This window comes from Coloeus monedula, assembly GCF_965178545.1.
Source record: "Coloeus monedula genome assembly, chromosome: 9".
Lineage (NCBI taxonomy): Eukaryota > Metazoa > Chordata > Aves > Passeriformes > Corvidae > Coloeus > Coloeus monedula.
Genome location: NC_138789.1, coordinates 6,406,486 through 6,429,680, shown reverse-complemented (window position 1 = coordinate 6,429,680; position 23,195 = coordinate 6,406,486). Strand labels below are relative to the sequence as shown.

Below are 23,195 nucleotides of genomic sequence, written 5' to 3'. Positions count from 1 at the left end.
CTTCCTCTTTTAAACCTTGAAGTGAACTGCGTTCTTGTTGACAAAGCAAGCAGTGAAGTGAAAGGACAGGCTGATGTGCATGAGAGCTCCCCAGTGCATTGCTGCTTCTACTTGTTATAATGTTTGTAGTTTTAAATGTTTTATGAAGTGATTTACAGACTCAAGATGTGTAGAAAATTGGTAAAAAAGATGTTTGTAGATTTGGGGGAGAGGACGGTTTTTTTCTGTAAATAAAGATGTACCTTGTGATGCTGACAATCTGAATGCAGTGTTTTCCAAATGAAAAACAACTTCAGTGGCTGGGGAGTACATTTTAGTGTAGGTCCTCAAGTATTTCACAAGTTAGGATTTTCAGAGAGGGAACTTGGCTGTGTATTGATTTGTGACTTCATTAGCTCAGAAATAGCTCAGGCAGAGAGGGTGTTTGTCAGTGTGAGAGGGTAGAAAATCTCTGCAGCTGTAAGTTGGTCAGTTTACACATCTGTCCCTCTTAAGGAAAAATTAAATGTGGGAAGTCCTAAAACAGTTTAAGCAGTCTTAAGCTAAGACTCTCCTGGTTGCTAAGCTCATCAGTGGTTTGCTGTTGCCAAAAGGAGGAGGTTTCACTCCTTCTTCTTCCTGATAATAAATGGGAGGTGTTGTTCCTTTTCTATAGACAACTTCAGTTCTGTGACACATTGAAAAGCTTCCTCTCTCCAAAATATGGAGAGTTTTCTGTTGGATTGCTGCAATTGACTGTGACAGGGATTGATGAGCCCTCATGTTGAACTCCAAGGTGACTGCCAGGAGCAGGGAAACATGGGAAGATCTAGTCCTTTTGGCAATGATGAGCTGTTAGTTCATCTTTATTATTGTAAAACTTTACCAAACCCCTGTTGTCTACCCATCCTTTTCTTTATATCTGTAAATATTACTAAGCTGTCACTAACCAGAGCTTTGACTGTCAGGAGCCTGATTCAGGAGCTGTTGGCATCTCCTGGTAGATCTTAATATGGGAGAAATATATTTGGAGGTGGGGAGTGAGAGCTGGATTCTTTTGAAATAGATTTGCCATAAGCTTTCTCTCCTGCAAGACTGGACCTTGTGAGAACAGAGAACATACTGTAATGAAACATCTGCATCAAGGTACTGTTAAAGGGGAGCAAACCCAAATATCTTCAAAAAGCTCTTAAGTCATAAATGGAGTTTTGCTATACTCTCATGGAAAATGTTGCTCTCTAGCAGGGAGATATATTTGTTTGCTTTGTAGCTTTATGTTCTTGCAAGGCTGGTAGCTGGAACTGGACTCTTCATTTCCCGCAGCAGACTTCTCTGTGGTTTGTGGAGTTTTTTGGCTGTATCTCAAGACAAAGGTATTTTTTGCAGTTGTATTCTGCAGAAGGGAAAGTGGACACCAGAGTAGCTGGGTAGATGGAGACAAATCTCAAACATTTTCTGCTGAGAGTGGTTACACCACAGGCTGCATCTGGATTTGCTGACATTTTCAGCTCTATGAGGTTGAAGTTGTTTTCTCTGACCCAATTGACCCAATGCCATGGCTACCTGCTGATATGACTACTGGTGAAGCCACTTGTAATTCTCCTTATGGACATGATCTGTCTAAAAAAACTGAACGTCCAACAAAAAACACAACCCACATCCCAAAAGCTAAATCCACATTTTGGAGGTGTTTTTAATCTGCAGTGCTTTAGCAACCTGGTTTATGGCATGGCTGTACCTATTTGATTGGCAGTACCAAGTGGAAAAGGGACAAAAGTAATCTTCACCAATAAATAAAAAATGTGTCACTGTATTCTCTGGATGTGGTTCTGCCACTGCTTGAAAACAGAAATGAGGTGTATCTTCGTACATCTGAGCCTTTCCTCAGGAGCCTTGTGGACACAGAATTGTTGGCACAAAGGAGGGGAGAGCAGGACAGGCCCTTATGGCACTGACATGCCCCAGGGTACTTCCCTGGAGAATACTTTTCCCAAGTATCTGTAGCTGTAGAAAAGCAGGTAGACATGATTTATATCTTTTGATGGCAGCTGTTGATTTTTGTAATCCCTCAAGCCTGGCAGCAGGCACAGTGAAGTGAAGAACAGTAGCAAAGAGGCTTGTGCTTCAAGAGAATAGTTAAATTGAAATACAAATTATTTGTAATTCAGTCTCGTAGAATTTTAACTACTAAGAACTAGCCAAGAGAGTGACAAAAAAATCTGTTTTTAAATGACTCCACTAAGTGAAGGCCATTAAACAAAGATTTGTCAATACTGACAAGGTTATGGGGAATCAAATGGGAAATTCACCTCCTTGGTGAAATGCATCTTTTTGCTCATTGTGGCAATTTGGAACAGGATAACTTTGATTTCTTTCCTTACCTGATTTCTGTGACTCAGGCTTGACCAGTGGCTTGGATGTTTCTGTACAACACATAGTAGTCAAGAATATGCCACTGGCACCAGGCTTTGGTACAGCTGTGTGGGATGGAATATGGTATGGAAGGAGAGCAGTACTTGGGTTTAGGGTCTGAATAGAACAGGAGGCAGGTAACTGATTTCTGCTCTGGTATGTTTTCTGAGCTTTTCATTTTTTTTTTTTTTTTCTCTTTATGACAGGAAGGTGAAAGGAGGTAACATAGATGTGCATCCATCTGAGAAAGCCCTCATTGTCCATTATGAAGTGGAAGCAACAATTCTGGGAGAGCTGGGAGACCCCATGCTGGGGGAACGCAAGGAATGTCAGAAAATGTAAGGTCATAGCAAGATCTGATAGTTTATTTCGATCTTCATAGTCATAGATTCAATAACTCAACATATCCCCTTGCCTCTAAGAAATTGTAGGTTATAATCTTCATGCAGCTTAGTGCTGGGCTAGCAGAGGGTTTCAAAGCCAGGAAATAACAGGTACCTAGGAAGGTTAACATGTGAAACACGTGCTGTAAATTGCTTTTCAGCCATGTCCTTTAAGGTGTTTTGTAAAGAAAAGTGATTACTCCTGTTTTACATGATGGGTACTTGAAGCAGAGAAAAGTAAAGTGATTGTTTCCTGTGCAAATGGTAGTTCGTGTTGGAGCAAGAAATATCATTACAATAACCTCCTTGACAGCCTTATGCTCCAGCTGTTGGCTCTCCTGTTGTTTTGATCTGCCCCTGCCCAGTCAGTGAATTCACTACAGTATCTGCATTTTACTTTTGCCTGATAATTTCTTTCAAGACCATTAAAATATTCCCCACTGGAAAAGCCCAGAGAACTATCAAAACTTCAGTTTTCAAGCTGCAAGGTTGGACCTATTCTAGAGGGTTTTATCTCTAAAATGATTTCTTTTTGAAAATTTTAGCTGAAGTGGCTACCTGTGTGAGTGCATATAAGAAGAATAATTGGGGAGGAAAAGAAGAGAATCCTTAAATTGTCTCAAATTTCTGAAGATATCAGAAGTGTTCTTCTGTCGTCAGATGCAAGCATAACTTGCATCTGCAGGGTGGTGGAAATCCTTTTTCCACCCTGTTGTTAATACCCACAGAGATTTCTTACTGCTCACTGCTTGTGGACCTGGCTGCAGATCTGCCAGAGCTGTGGGAGGCTCCTGGCACTCCAGAAGAACCTTACTGTGCAGACAACACCCAGAACTGTTTCTCATTTGGGACTTTTTTGTGTGCAGTACTCCTTTGTGGTCCTGTGCACTTTTTATGGGGTATATTGCAAATCAGTTACTGTCTTTTGTATCAAAGATGGTTGTAAGGGATCTGTTCCTACAGCTGCATTTAATGTTGCTGCTTGTCAGCTCATGGATAGTTACGCTTCATCAAATCTGTTTGACAGTTGCTTGCCTTTTGGAGTTCAGAGACACGACTTTGACGTGAAAGGCACAGGCACTGGGTGTATCAGGATCATTCTGCTTCAAGAAATTCATGACTGTGTAAACATAATCAAAGGACTGAAGATGAAAAAAATTTAAGAACTGAAAAGAGACTTGTCTGTATTGCAGAATTCGTCTGAAGAGTCTTAATGCAAATACAGACATTGGTTCCCTGGCTCGAAAGGTTGTTGAAGAATGCAAGCTCATTCACCCTTCCAAGCTTGGAGAAGTAGAACAGCTGCTGTACTACCTGCAGAACCGCAGAGATGCCTCGGCAGGAAAAGGTAAATACAGGCACAAAGTAGCTTGGGATGGGGGTCCCTCTGCCTTGAACAACTACTGTGTGAGGTGTTTCTAGCTGGGATCCCAATGTGCCTGATGAGTTCTTTGGGGATAGTGACAGTAGGGGAGAGACATGGTTTAATCATCCTTGGAAAAAATTACGGTGTTGGAGTGAGATTGGAGGAAATTACCTTTCTAACAATGAAATTTATTTTATTATTTTGGTTAAACTTAGCATTGATGCTTCTTACTGGCTGCCTTGTGCTTTAGCAGGACTTGAGAGGTACAGATTCTGCTATTTGGTTCAGCCTCTTCATTTTGAATCTGCACTTGCAGTGACATCAAAAGTCTCTGTGAGGATCTTCCCAGAAAGATCTCTGGCATCACCTCTTGCAAGGGTGGATAGTGTGCCTAGGCTGAATTTGGGCTGTCTGTAAAGCTGGAGAGTTTCAGAGCCTGATGGTGTAGCAGACAGTTTGGGGTATTTCTCTCTCATCTTGTCATCTTAAGTTCCTGGCCTTTTGGTGGTCCTATTTATTCTTAAGTTTACCTTAAACTTTTTGCTCAGGGGACAGTTTAATATTAAACATTAGATCCTACATTACCTTGTGGTTAGCAAGGTTTCTTGCAACCATGAAATGGTAAGCTTTGTTCTTGAGCTGGATTCCTAGTGAGACAAGTTTAAAACAAAGATTTATATTATATATGTGGTTTGACTGTACACGCTTTGCATGTTTTACCTTCTTTCTCTCTGCATTTCTGTCTCTTGGTGTGTCACAGGGCACAAGCACAATCAAAACTGCTGAGGTATCTCACTGTGGAAGTGCATGTTGTCACTCTGGGCTTGCTCTAAGGTTTATTACCCTCTGTCTCCCCAGCTGATGGGGCTGTAACTGATCGTTTAGACTGAGTTGACAAAAGGCAGCTGAGGGTTTGCCTTACTGCTTAGGGACTGTTCAGCTTCAGAAACCTGAATTAGTCTGGCAGATCAGCTGGTGAAAAGGACTTTGACCTTGATTTAACTAGAGCGTGTGTAACTTAACTGCACCCATGTCTTTTTCTTTATAGAAAAGAAAGAGAAAACCAGCAAGCCAAAAGATCCACCCCCATTTGAAGGAACAGAGGTAAATATTGGTGTTAAAAGAGAAATGCAAACCCCCGTTTACTACTTCAGTAAGCAGTTATAAAAGGGAGGAGGGGAGAGGAAATGCTGAACTTTTGTGTTTTTCTGCTTCTTGTTTTTTAAACTGAGAACTTGGTTTGGAAATATTGCACAATGGAAAAAAATTATCTCCACAAAGAGAATTGCATACATAAAGTGACTTGCATACTTGCCCCTCCAAGTATAGCATGCAGCAGGACAGCCAGTGAGGTCTGGAACATTGGACAGGACACAGAGTTGTGTCTGAGCATCCTTTGGTTTTAGGAATTGTATCTCCTCAGATTTCCTGGTGTTCATTGGCAGTGATTCTGCATGTGTTGGGGTTTTTTAACTTGTATTTTATCTTTGCTTAAGATGTGTACTCAGAAGCTTTTGTCTCACGACTGAATAACGTGATTGCTGGTGTTGAATTGCCATCTCTCTGTGAAACCCTTACTTCTGACTGCTTTCAGATTGATGAAGTTGCCAATATCAACGATATGGATGAGTACATTGAGTTACTGTATGAGGACATTCCTGACAAGGTGCGTGGCTCTGCCCTCATTCTGCAGCTGGCCAGGAATCCTGATAATTTGGAAGAGCTGCTTATAAATGGTAATTTTAAAACCCAATGGTAATTTCTCTTGATGTGCTGTTAATTTGTGTCCAGGGAAAAGCAGTTCACCTTTAATTTGGGATTTTCTTTAGTTTGCTAGACTCTATTTCTCTGTATATAATAAGGTGGCCATCAAAGCCCAGTTGGATCTCTCTACAAATGGAAGCTGCTCAGACTGGTCTTAGGTGGGCCTAATACTGAAATCTTCCTGGCCTCTGCAGGCTTCAGCTTTTTTTTTTCTGATCCTAGTTATTTTGATGCTAAATTAACTTCGGCTGGCATTACTGCTGGAGATGAGAATGTGTTGTTGTATTCTGTAGATGAGGAAACTTGCCTTGAAAAGCAGATTTGAAAGCTGACATAAGTTGATTTTGTAATTTTCTTTCCTTGCCTCTTTTGCTAAGCCCTTATACCTTTACATTCCTTGAGTAAATGATGACTTCAGTACATACCTATCTTGAAGTGTCACCAAGGAAGATGGAATGGGATGGGAATGGTGAGCCATGAAATAATGGCTTGTCCCTATGAGTTGTTGAAAATATTTTAGTGCTTTGTGTTCCCAGTTGCTGCTTTTCTCATTCTGATCAAGTAACTTGGTGTACATGAAGAGAGCACATGAAGAGATAGGGGAAGGTGAATGGAAAAGTGAGATGAAATAAGACAAGGAGAAATAAATTATTAAATAATATGAAGTTCATTGGGGGGAAAATAAATAGAAAGGTGGATAAGAAATACAGTCTGTCAAGGTAGAATTTAAAGGAGGGTTGAAAGTGAAAATTGTCATGTTTTAGGCTGGGGACACAATGTAGTTTGGAACACAGAGCTGGCAGAGGCCACAAGGTCTGAAGGTTAGTGGTAGTTTTAAGATGACTTTGGTGTGTGGTTGCAGTTTCCTTCCATATTGTCTCCTCATAGGGTTTGCGATAGGATGACCACCCAGGGTACTCTCTAGTTCAGTACAGTCTCCAAATGGAACTTGTGAGCAGTGTTGCCTGTTAAAGTGAGATACCTGGGGAAGTCTGCCACTAGAAAACTGATGGATGTAGAATAAGGTGTATTCAGATTCTGAGGCTGACAAGATAAAAAGGAGGGACACAAAATGCTGATGCTTCTCTAAATCTTGTTTCACTTCAGAAACTGCCCTGGGTGCGTTGGCTAGAGTGCTGAGGGAAGACTGGAAACAAAGCATTGAACTTGCTACCAATATAATTTACATTTTCTTCTGCTTTTCAAGGTGAGTGCAGAGTCCCTGGGTTTAGGGACATAAGGAATGTAGCTCTGCTTAGTGGCTTTCCATTTGTTTTCTGCACTGTGCTACGGAACTTCACTGAAACAGGAAAAACAGACAGAAACACACTTGTGCCTCAATTTTATTGCTTATAACAAAAAGAACCCTCATGGTGAGGCAGTGTCTAAGAGAGCTGGGAAGAAGCTAGTAAAGTTTCTGATTCATAGCTTTGTGTCAGAAATAAAAGGTGGCTGAGCTGCCACCTGTAATTTCCATCAGCACTCTATAGGGAAGAAACCATGTTCAAAACTGAAGTGAGTGCTTGCTCTTATTTAGCTATGCCAGTGTTTCAGCATACCCTGCCTAGAAAAAATTCAAGCAGAATTTGCATTTACCTTGTTTTTAGGTCTCTATTGTATTTCTGGTGAGGAGAGAGTGCTCTGAAGCACTTGCAGTATGGAAGGCAGGGCTGAGGGGAAAACCTTTGCCTTTATGCATGGAAAATTACAACGTGTTTTTATTTTGACCTGGAACAACGAACTGTTCCTTGTCTTTCTACAAGTTGAGAAAATATTTGTGTTTTCAGGGATTGTTCCTGTTTTGAACTATTTTTTCAATAGGGAAGTGCTATAATGGGGCACACAGTAAATACCTTTTTTAATATTTCATGTGGTGCAGTATCGGGTCATTGCCAGCATAGATATCAAAATAGATACGGAGTTCTTGGCATTTATTCCTCACAAGTATTATTTCTTCAATGTAGTTTCTCTCAATTTCATGGAATCATCACACATTACAAAATTGGAGCTCTGTGTATGAATATCATAGACCATGAGCTGAAGAGACATGAGCTTTGGCAGGAAGAACTTGCTAAAAAGAAGAAAGCTGATATCCTTTTGATGTTCTTGCATAGCTTGATGGCTTCTGACTTGTCTTGACAAGTGTTGTTGGGTTATACAAGATGAGTATACAGCACCTTCTGTAAAAGCAGTAGAATTTACTAGAAAGTGCAAAATACAACTGCAGATATGAAAAAGCCCAAGAATGATGAGTTTGGGATGCTGAAGCTACTAAAGCAACACAAGAAAAAAATGTTGTATTTAATCAGTAGTATGTCTTAGAACAGATGTGCTGCTTATTAGGGTGTATTATATCCTGGCCTAGAAGGAGAGAAGAATCATAGCCTGGATCACAGGTGTACCAAGCTGTTGCTGAAGTAGAGTCTTGACACTGGGTATTCCGTAGATCTCTTGCTTTTAACTAGTGATCGAGTAACAATTTTGAGGACAATTGTCATCTAGCCTATATAACTTTTCTCTGAACACCTTAACTTCTGCAATTTACTTGATGAAGATCCTGAAAATCAAACTCTGAAAAAGGACTATGAGAAAACTTACAAAAAATACAAAGGGCTGGTTGTCAAGCAGGAACAGCTGCTGAGAGGTACCAAATCCAAGTAGCAAATTTATTTTGTTGTTGGTAAACGTGGCTGAGGGATTCCATTTGATTCTTGTTATAACCAGGATGTCTTAAACATACTGAATGTGTGGATGAATATGGAAGAGTATTGCCAAAGAATAGGGAGAAGACAAGTACTCAATCAGATTGTTTGACACTATTAATAATTTTAAAAGCCATTTGTCAGAAGAAGAAGAGCAAAAGTGATCCACTTTGCTTTGCTCATGATGTGGGTTTGGGAGGATTTGGGTATTTGGGTTTTTTGACTTTGCCTAACTTAGCTTCTATCTGACTCATTGATTAGATTTCATTCTATCTCAGTTTCTGTACTAAAATACACTTAATTTTAGACTGAAATTATCTGAGTGGCAAACCTTTCCTGAGAGGGGCTTTTTAATGGTTCCTGTTGGAATTGAAATTTGAAAAAATACATACTACACAACATAAAAAGCTTCTAGTAATCATAATTTTAGGGTTTTTTTCAAAGCCATGATTAGAATTAATCTTCTTAATGCTTTTTAAAGAGGAATAAAAACCGTTCACAGGCAGTTGCCTTCAAAATGCATTGAAAAGGGAGCATAATGCTTCTGAAAGTCTTGTCTTCAGCACTTAGAGTGTATATAGAGACTTGTTTAGTTGTGTTGGTTTTGATCTGTTGGTATGATTTGTTAGTTGCGATTTACCTGCTCCTGAACCTTGCTGAGGATACTCGCATTGAGCTGAAGATGAGAAACAAGAACATTGTCCACATGTTGGTGAAAGCACTGGACCGGGATAATTTTGAGCTGCTTATCCTTGTTGTAACCTTCCTGAAGAAACTCAGCATTTTCATGGAGAACAAAAATGATATGGTGAGGCTTGTAGCATTCTACTGCATTGCTGGAAAGGTTGGAGTTCTGAAAACTTTGTGTGGTTGGAGGGAAGAGGGAGACACTAAGTATCTCTAGCTCTAATTATCCTGTTTTGTTACAAGTAAAATGAGTAGAAGAAAAGAAGCACAAGATCCAGTTGTAACCTACTGCAAACATTTCTGAGGAGCTGTCATCCCCAACAGAGAGTATGATCCTGCTGCTGTTAGCTCCTAAGAACTGGAGGCAGTTATTCTTCATAAGCTTTTTTTTTCCTTGTTGAAGTCTTACACTTTTGAAATTGTAGCGTATTTTTTTTTATGACTTCAAGCTCTAGTCAAGTATCTCCTTTACGGATCTTTTAAAAGATGCTTGGCTTGACTTCACCTTTGTGCCTTTATTACAATTTATTAGATGAAAATGATACATTTTCCTTATCCAAGAGGTAATCTGAGATCCATGGTACACATAGATTGTGAGATGAAAAGATCTGTGTAAAAGCAGTAGTGAATTAATTGGACCTTTGCATGCACGTACGCTGAACACTGCAGACAAGAAGTATCTCCCTTATTTATATATGGTACTTGGTTAGGAAAATAAGAATTAGGTCTACAGCCCACTGATTTGCTGGCACACTTTCCCCATTCCATCTGATGTAGTGGAAAGACAAATGAAACAAAGTTGTTAAATTGATTTTATTTCAGAGTGTTCTAACACTGAAAGTGTTGGTCTGCTTCAGGTCAGCTGTCTGAGCATTCCTTACTGATAATAAAGATGATACTTTTTTTTCCATGGTATTATTAAGGAAAGCTACCAGTGAATAAGAAGGTGTTCTGATATTTATATTGGGCAATAATACAGAAGTGTCAAAGGCAAAATGAGCAAAGATTAGTTGTGCAGCACCAGATTCTAGGTAAAACTGAACAATCCATATGTATTTATAGCAAATTCTTCCCTTGGCTATTCAAGGACCATATTAAATTCAAGGCAGTGAGATGGGAGTTCTTTCTATCATGATTGTTTCTCATCAAAGCCGTCCAGTCAGTTGTTTGATTATTGCACTGTGCTGTGTGGGGAGAGCTGTAGTTTCTTTTCTTAGTATTCATTCAGTGTCTATTTATAACCAAACTAGTAATATACATGGAGAAGTCTCAAGAATGCCAAGTAATTTTATGTGCCTCCTTCTGGCCAAAGAAGGATCTGGGAAACAAAAAAAATGAATGCATTTAAAAGATTATGTCAAATAAAAGCACAGAAATGTTGTTTAAAACATGATAAAAATGTTCTGAAGTCTTGCCAGTCAATGTTCAGACGTGTTTTCTGGCTGGTAAAGTGAACATGATCTCAGGAACTGATACCACTTCTCAGTTCCTGGATTCCACTTTTTAATTTGAAATGATACATGTTTCAAGATGACTTTCATGCTTTTATTAAATGAACATGCCGGATGGCATGCCTCTTCTTAGAGCACACGCACACTTCTGTCTAGGGGTTCATTTGAAATTCATAATGAAAGGTCTCAAAGTCTTTTTGGATGCCAGTTTTCTGTCTTTCTTGGTTGGATCTGTCTTTGACTCTACTGGCAGTTGCTGCAGGATTGCTTGTGTTTAAGTTTAAATGAGTTTGCTCACCCCAATCTAGTTTTGCAAGTGATGTCTTCACCACATTCCTGCAGTATTCCAACTGTGAGGAATGTTTCCGAGACATCTGAACTTTTTGGTTCAAAAACTTTTTTAATCAATGTTTCCCAGTAACCTAGTCTAGAAGACTTCAACCACAAAGGCATAAGCAGAACTACTTCAGATGAAAATGCATTAACAGTCACTATTATGGCTACAAATTGGATATTGAAGCCAAAGTAAGTTTGGGTGGATTATGGATTTTTTTTTTTCTTGAAATACAGGTTGAAATGGATATTATTGAAAAACTTGTGAAAATGGTACCATGTGAACATGAAGACCTGCTGAATATCACTCTTCGACTCTTACTAAATCTCTCCTTTGATACAGGCCTGAGAAGTAAAATGGTCCATGTTGGTTTGCTTCCCAAACTCACTGCACTCCTGGGTATGTTTTCTTTTGGTCTTACACAGACATTTCAGCAGGGACAGTGGAGCTGTTTGCATCGTGATATGATGTGCCTAAAAGTTGCTGTGTTCTTTTGTCTTTGCCACTTCCTCACTACTCCCAGCTTCTCAGCATTTACATCATCTTGTCACACACAGGTTTAAACAGAAGTTTAGAAGGTTTCCAGTAGATTTATTTCTAGGTTATCCTAAACTGTAGAATGAATCTTCCAGTCTTTAAAATTACTTCAGTATCTACCTGAAAACCATGTGAGTTGACACATGAATGATGTTTGTAGTTCTGGGGGAGCACCTAGGAAAAATAGCCAGCAACTTCACAGAGCCTAGCTGATGGAGGTACAAACTATATGTATATATATATATTTATTTTTAATGAAGTTTGATATACCTGCTGGCTCTTGTAACTTGTCTAGCCAGATCAGAAATCTCCCAATTTTGTTAGTTTTAAGTCTAGGCAGTACTGATTTCTGTACTTAGAGTTTGGCAATCTTGTGTTAAGATCATGCAAATACATCAGTTACAAGTGAAATTTTTTGTTGTCTCTAGGGGAAAGCCATGGAAACAATAAGGAGTTTGTAAAAAGCAGAGAATTGTTCTATTTGATCATTGTTGTATGCTGGAGTTCTGAGGAGGGATTTTTATTGCTTTTTGTGTGTTCTTTGGCTGATACTACCTGGAGGCTGCTCTGCTAGATACACTAAAGGTTTAGCAGGTTTTGGCTCTAAGGATTGCTGAGTGGGAATAGAGGATCTTGTCTTGTGTGAATCACTGATGTAAGACATTGCTAGAGTCTTCTGAAATACGTTGACTTTGGGATGTGCTAAATCCAGTGCAGACGGAGCGTCCAGATAATGGCTGGAGCAAGGGCAGTGCAGTGGTGAATCTGAGCTTTCTCCTCTAGCTTTGTAGTCTCTTAGGATTGTTTGTCTCCTTAATTCTTCTTCAACCTCAACATGGCCTTATTGCTGTTTAGTTAATACCATAAAAACTTACAGTGCTTTGGAAGCCTTAATCCTGTTGGTGATTATTATATAACAGCTACCTGATGTATCCTGAAATGACATCACCTCTTTTTATGCTTTCTATCCCCCAACCACATTTGCACTGGTCTGAGCTAGGACGATGAAAATTGGCATTTGAAATCCCTCTTCTTTATCTTTTTATCCTCAAGACAATGTTATTTGGTAGTAAAGTGAACTGAGAAATGGAAGCTGATGAGGAAATATCTTTTCTCTTGTTTGAGAGAAGATCTGGTTAGTTAGTTTGATTCAGCTTTGGTTGTAAGCTTTCTGGAGCAGGAACTCTTCCCTTTTGCTCATACTGCAGATAGTGCTATGATCTAAGGGAGGCTTCTGGGGGATTGTCACCCCAGACAATGGCACAACAAATATCACTGAAGTCCCTGCTCTCAGAAATTCCCCATTTAATTAGAGTCAGACTGAACTTACCAGTTAAATATCTGCTTTCTAGTGTCTGTTTCTAACGTGGAGAGGAAAATTGCTTTTCAAATGCCATTCTCTTAGAGTTGTAACTAGGTCTGTGTGGAGGCTGTTTAGCTCAGAAGAACTGGTTGCTAAAATTGGAGTCTGTTCCTGAAGTGGCTGTTAGGGTAATCTACTGCAAGTCCTGCTGGTACTTCCAGAATATTTACTGTGTGTTTCTTTTCTCATCTTGGAAGTATTCAACCATTTTATTCTCTTTTTTCTAAATTTTTTTTTTCATAGAGGCATGTGCTGTTTGCCCTTGCTTCTCCCCCTAGAATTGGTTGATACTTATGTTTGGTGTGCTAACGAGAAAATCTAGGTAGAAATATTGTCTATTGTTTCTTTAAGCCATTGCTGTGATTTTTGAGACTCTTCTTGGTATGGTGATTCAAGCAATTCTCAAATGCATCACTTGGCGTTTCCTGTCTGAGAGAAGTCTGCAACCTGAATAATAAAACAGCAATGTGCCAGATGCCCCATTTATACAGGTTATTTGGGTATTAAACACACATTATTCAAGTCAGTACCCTTCAGTTTACATTTGCAGGTCATCTCCAAGTGCTAACACAGCACAAGAGCTGTTGACAAGTCCCTGTACAACTCCTAATGTCAAGAGGTCAAGTGTGCTGACTCAGCCTCCTGAAATTAAGCATTTGTGCATGCTGGGCCTCTGGGTCTTTAGCATGGGGTTTGAGATGAGTATAAATTAAGTGTAGTAGGTGTTTAAGGAGAGAGTTGAGATTGCAAACAAAGGATTTGTTAGGCAGTGGTTTAGGGCTGAGCATGGAGGTGGATGCAGTCTTCAGTTCTGGAAGATGCACTGCTTTCCCAAGGGACACTTAACTGGGAGCAGGAAGGCTCTAAATGTAGGTAGAGGCTGAAGCAGTGGGGATGGTCTGGCTTCAGCTGAGCTCTCAGGAATGGAATAAGTATGCCATGGGTGTAATGGAGAAGGACCATCTTCTTTCTTTCCATTGTACTCCAGAGTGTTGAAGCTGCTGTTGAAAGCATGGACATGAGAAATTCTGCTGAAGTCTCTGTTTCCATTTTAATTAGCTTTTCCTTTTTAATGGTGCCAGTGCCTGCTTCCCCATGTAGCTGTGCCAGTCAGCACCACTTGCTCATTTTCGTGGCCTCTCTTCACAAGTCTCAAGTATTGCATATGACAAGACTCCTCTTGCTCCCTGTAGGCACCCAAATTAATCAACTACAGCTGATCTTTGTTATACTGCAACTCTCGAAGAGCTGTGTGCTGCTGAGGGAAGTTTGGCTTCAGACTTGAGATCTGAAGCTGAAGCAGAGCTGTGGAGGCCTGTAAGATACAGTCTGCTGTATTCAGGTTTTTCTATATATAAGATGGTTGAGGAGCTATGGAAAGAGATTTTGTTGCTTTGTGTGACTTCTGTCCTTTAAGAAAACCTTTTAAATGTTGAATCACCCAGGCCCTGCAAAGAATGTCTTTTGCAGTGTGGCTTTGTTTTAATACTTAGAAATTTTGTTTAGAGTGATCTTTCCTTTCTGTGCCAATATGTGTGAAGTAGGACTTTAGTTGCCTAAGGTGAGAATTCATGTGACTTCACCAAGTGGTTTAAACTAGATGTTTGCCTGAAATGTGGAAAACACAGGTTCAGTGTCTTCCAGTCATCTCCTTGGAAGGAGAGACCAAAGCAGCCTGCTATGCACTACTCTGTGGAGGTTTGCTTCACTCTTAGGGTTCTCTCATTGTGCATGGCACAATTCAAGGGAAGTGGAGTTAGAGGAGTGACTTGCTTCAAATATGGTAGAGTTTAGAAAGGGAGAAAGATAGAGCTGAACTTAAAAACAGGATATAAATCTGTTTTCTTAATCCCTGGAAATGCTCTTCCACTGTTGGACATAAGGGAAATGTTACCGTTTTTCATAATTCTTCCCCTGGATGTGTGATTGGCTTATAAAGTAAATGCCCTGGCAGCAAACAGAAGAAAACATTGTCTACAAGGAAGAATAAAAACCCCTCACTTTTTGTTTGGACCAGATCCATTTTGTTTTTCAGTTAAGTGGCCAAACCAAATACAAAATTTTTAGTGTAGCTCTCTTAAATACAGGCACAGCTTGTGATTCATATTCTTCTAATAAGGGTGCTATTTTATGCTGTGTCTGAGTTGTTTCTTAGCCTTTGTGAAGTGAAACAAATAGTTCCCCATTTGCCATGAGAACAGCAGGCAGTTTGTACAGCAGAGCCAGCTGAGTGCTGCTGTGGGGGTTATGGCAGTCTGCAAACCTCATGGTGAACCCCTGTTCAGAAGCAGCTCATGGCAGCATCCCCGTGTGGTGGGCAGTACTGACATTTCTGGGTCCTCCCATCAGTTAGTTATCCCTAAGTATGCAAATTACAGGGAATGTTGCAAAAGCTGTTACAGTGGGAACTGTTGCTGCTTAAAGGGTAAAAGGAGTAGGTCTGGCTCCATGCAGGGAACATTTTTTTTATGATGTGTGTGCTCATCTCCCAGAGCTGCTGGACAGTTCTTAGGTGTACTAAATACATATTGTCTTGAAATGCCATTTTCTTTTCCCCAGTGCAAGCCATGCTGAAAGAATAAAACTCCATTATGCTTGGAAATCAGGCTTAAGTATCTCTTTGGTTGCCTGCAATTACTGTCCGCTTTTAAAAATTGAAGGCTGATTGAATACAGATACTGGTGAGCTAAAAAATGGATGGGTCACAAAACAGGACCAGTTGCATATCAGGCCCAAATGGAACATGGAGTGCAGAAGGGTTGTGCATACAACTGCGAAAGTGCCACACAGTGCCAAGATAGTCAATCTCAAAATGATTTTAGGTGGTGAGGAACATTCTGGGTTATGTTTTCCAGCACATATTACAGTGGCTGAAAGCAGTTTGGCTTTGTGGATTTGTGTTCAGCCAAGCAGACGAGCATTTGTTACACAGCACTCTGAAATACAGTGTGGGCAGCCCCAGGCAGCAACGCTGTGGTTTTGCCAGTCACAGATTGTGCCTAGCCTCTCTGCCTTATTGATGTGAGCATCCTGGCACAATGCTCTTAATTTCTTGGTGTTCTGAGACTTAATATCAGCACATTGAGAAGCAGTAGCCACCTAATCTTGAATAAAAATTCAAGGGCTGTGCAATGGTTTGCAAACTTCAAAGAAATTTAGACTTCTCTGACTTGTTCATTTAAGCTGGAGAAGCCAGAGCAGAAAGTAGCACTGATAGTCTGATTTAGTCCTCAGTGAAGAGCTTGTCTTTACTGGATTCATTGATAAATTTTTTTCTGGGAACTGCTGAAATTCCTCTGATATTTTTCCGTTCTTTACAAGTTGGGTTTAATGAGCAATCAAAGAATTGCCAAACTGTTGTATGTTGGGCTTCTTAACAATCAAGTCTTGATATGGTATGCAGCCAAGCTGGATTACATGGTGACTGCTGTTTAAAAAGTCAAGTAGTACTTTGCTCTCTAATTAACAGAGTGCTGTGGGTTTTTAATGCTCTATTCCTTTTATGAAAGTTTCTTTTAAGAAGGCTTAAAGTAGATGTGCTCTCTTTATGAGTTCACTTAGCCTTTTTGTAATGAATTTATTAAGGAGCTTCACACATCTGTTGAAAAATGGAGCTTCTTATAGGCTACTGCAGTGTTTTTTCTGACTTTAATAGGCCTCGTTTATCCTATAAAGAAACATACATTTTCTTACCTGATCAAGTGAGCAAACAATAAGGGTCAGATGTGGCCAAGCCCTAACAAGAAGCACATGTCCAGCCATCAGGGTGAGGTGAAGTCATATTGGGATTGCTTGAAGTTATTAATGGCAGTAAAATTTATGCTTCCTCCTGTTTTCCCAATTAAATTGAGAAACCTTTTTTTTCCTAAGGTGGCTCTGCAGCAGCTGGTTCCAATACTACTTGTGTGAATATTGCCTGGGGTGTCTCCATTCCTTTATAGTAAAGGCTGGCTGAAGCACATTAAGTAACAGTTCAACTACAGGGACCAGTCTGTTGGAAAGCAGTAATTATTAAGGGATTTATTTTAATGGTAGTGTTTTTATCATTTGTGGTGAGTATGGCCAAGGCTTAAAAAAAAAAAAGAAAAACCCTCAACAACAAACAAAAAGAACCATGACACAAAAAAACCCGCAAACCAAAAACATCTCTTTAACATTCATGTTCAAAATCCTTATTAGAAGTGCAGATAGACCTAAGCGTATCGGAGTGACTTAAGGAGAGTGTTGGGTGCACAGTGTGTCTTAGAACCCAGCACTTAAATTTAGATACCTTGAATGTGGATCAGACACCAAACTTTAAAGAAAAATTGACTTCTCATTTTGAGAAATGTAGAACTCAGTGTAGAGACTCGTCAGTGTCAGGTGAGTGACAGCTCATTGCTGTGGTGTGCTGGTCACAAGGGCATGTGTGTATTTAGCTGTGTTACTGGCTTTTTTAGTAAAGAGGATAACTTTGTTGTGACAAACTAACTTCGTGTGTGTTGACTGAAAATAGAAATGTTCATGGCAGCAGCAAGGACAGGAGTGGAGAGATGGGGGAACTGAGCTGGTGGAAAGTCACTGAACTGATGCAGGGAAAGGATCCCCTGAGCCAGTATTTCTGTTGTGGAGCTTACAATATGTGACTGATAATTCAATGCTTGCAATGGTTTCTTAGCTTATTGCAAGAGCAATACTTAACAGTGAAAAGTAAATCTAATCTTCTGCTGAACTGTTGACATCTGAAAGCTTTACAGAGCTTAACTTAGATGCCTGAAGCATGACAGAACACAAACAACTAGTTCCAGTTTCTTGGAAAAATCTTCATAAAGAAGGGGTGGGGCACTTCTGTAATCTTCCTGATCTATGGTAACATCATCATAAAGCCTCTATGAGGGTCGGGGTGGAAGAGAGGAGCACCTTTTCTAGAGCTGTTGTGAAAGCCGCTCACAGAGCGGTGGCCTCAAAGGACCATGTGGAACAATTTTGCTGCTGGAGTAGTCCTAGAGATCCTGAGGATTTTGCAAGTTTGGATGTAAGGGAGAAGGTTACACTCTGCTTTCCCTCAAGACTTGTGGAAACATCTTAACTCACAAGTTTGTTCTTTACTTAAGAGTTTCTCAAATTATTGTTGAAGTCTAGGAGACCAACTGTAGATTTCCATGTCTGCAGTTGCTGAGGTGAGAAATGCTTTGTCAGTTGATAATATTCTCTTCAAACTGTTTTAAATTGGTGCTTGAATAATATGGAGCTCAATTCTTACTATCTAGAAGACTCAAAAGCTCAACCATTATTTAACTCCACTTTTTGGGCTTAGTAGATTTGAACGTCAGCTTTGTACTTCAGCATCTTCAAAACGCTGGTAAAGCCAGTTTCCATTTCAAAGTGGTGAATCATCCCTTTCTCAAGGCAAGAGGCAGCATCCTGCATTGGGTTTATTCCTTCTTCAAGCAGGAGCATGTTGGAATACAGCTGCACCATCCATTCAGAGCTGAGCTGCTCTGCTGTGGAGCCAGGAACACAGAAAACCTCCACCTATTTCCTTTCCCACTGAATTCCAAGCAGATTAGAAGGGTGTGTTTCAATCAGAACAGTCTCAATATTTTCTAGGAATTTTAATTGGCACAATTGATGTACTTTAATGAAATATAATGCAGAAATGGCAAAAATTCTGCATGTCCTGTACATTTCCATTTAATCTATGTAGCTTGGTGGAGACTTCTAGAAGAAGAGCTTTGCTTGGAATTTTTTCCACCTACTTTGGAAGTGTCTGTTTTCTTGGTTTGAATCAGACTAAGAACCTTTTCTGATTCCTACTTTCTAGTACTAAGAACACTACTTAACTCTTTTTTCTATCTCTTGCTTTCTTTCCTGGTCATAGCCTAACCCAAAGCAATATTTTTGTGGAGAGAAGTAGCTTTACCTTCTACTTTCAGGGATAATCCTATCGCCTCTTGATTTCTCTCTAATCTGAACTTTCAGTTGATTTCTCTCTGCTTTGTGAAGTATATTGGATATTGCAACTAATCAGCTTCCAGTTTCTGTGTGAAGTCACGTGAGTTCGAGTATGATTGGTTGTAGCCCATCCTAAGGAACAAAAATGAGGTATGTTTTACTGTAGGAAGGCAAGCCTCAAAAAAGGACACACCTAAATATAGCAGTGTGTTAATTACCCAGTGGCTATGCTGTGTAGTCTTTCTGAGTGGCAGTGCTGCAGTGAGGTGGTTACTGAATGTTTTTCAGTCTGTATTGCATGGAATTTAGGCAAAGAAGTGGAGCCTGAGACTCCAGACATGCAGCTTCATTTTGTCCTGTGTTGCAACATTAAATAACTCAAATTAGTCAGTTTTTAGTCCTTTAGGATTCATCACAATAGTTCTTTCTTTGTTTCCTAGAAAAAAAATTGTAGCCAGGTTTCAGATGTGGCATATACTGAGTTCTTTGGGTGAAGGGGAAAAAAACTTCAGAAAACTAAACCCCAAACCCAACCATGGCAACACTGAGATTTTAAATTAGGCTTATGGTATGAAGCCAGTTTCAAATAACATAAAGGTGGCACAAGAGGGGTTATTAGTATGTAATTACTATCATAATGTTTTATTTACAATGTCTGGTCTCCTTGAGTCTGAGCAGATTTGAAAATTCTTTCAGGTTCTCCTGATAAAATAAACTGATATATCCAATATGATTTATATTTACATATGTAAATCAAACCAATATGTGTCTAAAGCACACGTGGACTAACTTTGTCCAGCTGTTTCAGAGCTGGTTGTGAGGAATGATATGGGATAGAGGTAAATGGAGATACCTTTCTATAATTTTTTTCCTAAAATCACTGCTAATTAGGATACATTTGAATAAACTCTTGGTTAAGCTGTTTTCTGACATTAGGGTGAGGCAGTACATAGATCTGATACTCAGTTTGTGGCATTCCTATTAATGTAGATTTCTTACTTGCCTAATTCTGCAGCAGACCACGTTAGGGTGTTAGAGTTTGAAAGTGAAATAAAGATTCACTCTGCCATTTTAACAGGTATTTATCTTCATTTGTGTTCTGGTTTTGATTTAGTGGTGTTAATGTTTTGCACATGGGTGGGATAGGGCATATTTCATACCTATTGTGGAGACATTGATGGTTCCACTAGAAAAGGTAGCTATTTGATTTACTGATAGTGTTATATTGAATAATTTAGTCCATAATTTATATTCTCATTTTTACTTTAGCATTTGAAAACTGAATGCTGTTGCTGCAACTGAGACTGGCAATTCAGTTTTACAGCTCTAGGGTTTCTCTTTTTGTCATGGAGCTAATGGATGATTTTTTATTTTAAGCTCACAAAGTGAACCAAAATGTAGGCCTGATCTTGTGATCAAGAAACCCTTTTTTTTTTTCTTTAGCTTCTGCTACTAATTCCATTTAAATCTTTAACCATAGTAAGAACTAAACATGGAATTCAGGCATTGGTCCCCAGAACTGGCACATGGCTTCTTATTAATGTTCAAAGGCTAAAAATCTGAAGCCATTTTGAACTCAGAACCCATCATGTATTTATTTCCCTCTCTAATTTGCAGAAAACTAGTTGTGAAAACAGCCCCAGGGACCTGATATTTTTCCATCCCATCTGCTCCAGCTGAACTACATCTGCAAAAAAAAAAAAAAATCTAAGTATTGTTTCTATAAACTGTTGAGTGTATTTTATAACACAATAATTCCCACAAAATCAGTAACTGCAGTTAATGACTGGTTTGTTAAGGCATTAACTGCACTCAGCTGGGAATGACCAATTTCTCAGGAATGGCAGTGTAAGAACTAAGGCTAATTCAGTTACACTTTCAAATAATTATTTGCTTAATTAATGGTAGATTCTTGTGGAAATCCTATCAAAGTGCTCATGACCCCCACATTTAATATCCAATGAGTTCATTATGATTCATGTTTTATTGCCATAAATACCAGAAGAATCCATAATGACTAGGCCATTATTTTCCAGGGCTGCCCTTACTGCTTTAGGCTGTTTGGCTATTCCACCTTCAGTCATAAAAACCTTGATGCTCAAAACTATCAGCATTTGTAGGCCACAATTTTCTGGCACTCCACCAGAACTTTGGTGATTTTTATGAACATGTTTGGCAGAGATCTGGTTTTTCTTTCTTGTCTTGCTTTTTCTAGTTAGGGCAATAATTGATGCCTACTGTATGCAGTCATAAGGAAGTCTTCCTTGCAATGTCTGCTTTTTCACGTGTGGCCTTCAGCAGTGGTCAAAAATAGCAAAAAGGTATCACTTGCATGCATTGGAAAGCTGTTTTCCAGCCAGGTGCTGGGCAGGGTTTGAAATTTTTACAGCCAAGTCTTTATGCAATGCTTGACTCAGGGTTAATTCATTAGCATTCAGATGAGTAGAAAATAATTAGAAAAAGGAAGCTTGGTACTGACATATTGAAGTAATAGTTAACAGATGCCAGTTTATATTTTTGGAAGGGAAGTACCAATGTAAAAAGTTGAGAATTGGCTTGGTAGGTTTATCAATCTGTCACTTCTTACACTTTTGTGTAACCTTCAGCCTGGAGGTGATGCTTGGTGTTCAAAGTTCTTTAACTGTTTTATCTGCTCTCTTCCTAATCTTCAACAAACTGGTTCTGCCTGGTCTCCAGTCAACTTTCCAACAGGGTGTATCCTTCCCAGCTGAGCACAAGATGAACAGTTTGTGTTAAATCATGTGCTTAGAAACAGCCACCTTCTCTTGATTTTCCTGGAATGTTTTGACTCTTTGGATCAGGAGTTGCTGCTGTTTTGCGTGAGAACTGAAAAAGTCAGGAGGTTCTGCTTTTCCTTCCCCAAAGTGCATCCATAGGGAAAGCAAAACAGTGAAACTTGCAGACATCAGACTGAAATTTCTTCCTTTCTGGGAAATTAAAATCAAATTAAAATGCATACACCATTAAAATCTTAAAAGGTGGGTTAGTTGCAAGCTGTTTTCTTTTAGTTTGTTCTGTAGTTTACTTTTCTCATCAAGTTAATAGAATTCACTTGTTTTACTCACAATTGAAAAGTACTTCCTTGCTGAGGCTGTGCAAGATGTCTCTGATTTAAATGCTTTAAACCCTTCTCTGTTCCCTCTATTGACAATAGGATGGGGGAATTCAGGGAAAATTGGTCAGATAACTGCACAGTAAGGAGGAATTTAAATTCAGTTCTTCTCTTTGAAACTGTAGCTGTCTTTGCCTTTTGTGTGTCACGAGATCTACTTTATGGAACATACTTTTGGAGAATGATTTAAGTGCCACTCGTTAAAAACCAGCTCTTAGGAGTTCATTAAGATAAAATAAGTTTATTTGAATTCCAGATAGTCTTCACACTTCAGGTTGAGTATCTGGGGATTTTTGATTATTTTTGGTAGTTTTGAAACCAAGGTAGTGCTGTCATTTAGCACTGATAGCAAAGGTGATGTCCAGGCATCAGAAAGTTTATTGTGACCAGCTGGACCTTTGAAAAAAAGGGGTTAGAAAATCGTGCAGAGTTTCTTCTAAAAAAGAAAACAGAAGGCCTTTACTATTATATCAGCCTATTATAATTGAAAATAAGCCACTAATATTTCCAAATATCTGGAAGCTGGTAAGCTTACCAAATGTAAAACTGTACCTTAGCTGATGCTTTATGTTAGCGCAAATGAAACTTGCAAAAATGAGGGGGAAAAAAACCCATGAAGGACAGAGGTTAAACAGTAAAATTTAGCATCGTTCTTGTTAATGGTCTGCCAGTTCATATGTGCTGAAGCTCTGGTCTAACTTCATTCCAGTTTTTCTTGTTAGTGTTTTGGGCATCTTTTCTCTCTTTTATACTGCCCTACCTTTTACTTCACACACTGTTCCTGTATTATCCAGGTAAGTGTAATTGTAATTTGAGTCTTGTGTTTAAGTCCTGAATACAGGCATGGAGTGAAGTGTTAAGAGCAGTATAAACAGATTATTTTTTTTCCTTAGACCCATGAAATTTGGAGGAATAATTTATTCTGTAAACTTCTAAATTTGTATAGAAGTAGCCTTTACTTGTATGTGTGGGAAGTTTTTTTCATGTAATTATTGTTTTCACAGTGCTACTGCAAGTGAATAGGTAGGTAAGATGACCAGTAACAGGAGAAGCACTAAAGATAACACACACTTCATTTTGTTTGCTGGTACATTGTGTGCTTTTATTTTTGTAATCATCAGAATAGCTTTCACATTTGGGCATTATCCTT

General features: G+C 39.2%; 1 protein-coding gene across 2 annotated transcripts in view; it reads left to right on the top strand.

Moving 5' to 3' along the window:
* Positions 1 to 23,195, top strand: part of KIFAP3 (kinesin associated protein 3) — a 66,569-nt gene that overhangs the window by 1,999 nt on the left and 41,375 nt on the right. For both annotated transcript variants that reach the window (XM_082286828.1, XM_082286827.1), the window contains exons 2-10: positions 2,598 to 2,729; positions 3,968 to 4,122; positions 5,189 to 5,244; positions 5,735 to 5,876; positions 7,012 to 7,111; positions 7,869 to 7,993; positions 8,450 to 8,548; positions 9,236 to 9,414; positions 11,315 to 11,477. In XM_082286828.1, the coding sequence (XP_082142954.1) occupies positions 2,598 to 2,729; positions 3,968 to 4,122; positions 5,189 to 5,244; positions 5,735 to 5,876; positions 7,012 to 7,111; positions 7,869 to 7,993; positions 8,450 to 8,548; positions 9,236 to 9,414; positions 11,315 to 11,477 (1,151 nt within the window). The remainder of the gene's footprint in view (positions 1 to 2,597; positions 2,730 to 3,967; positions 4,123 to 5,188; positions 5,245 to 5,734; positions 5,877 to 7,011; positions 7,112 to 7,868; positions 7,994 to 8,449; positions 8,549 to 9,235; positions 9,415 to 11,314; positions 11,478 to 23,195) is intronic.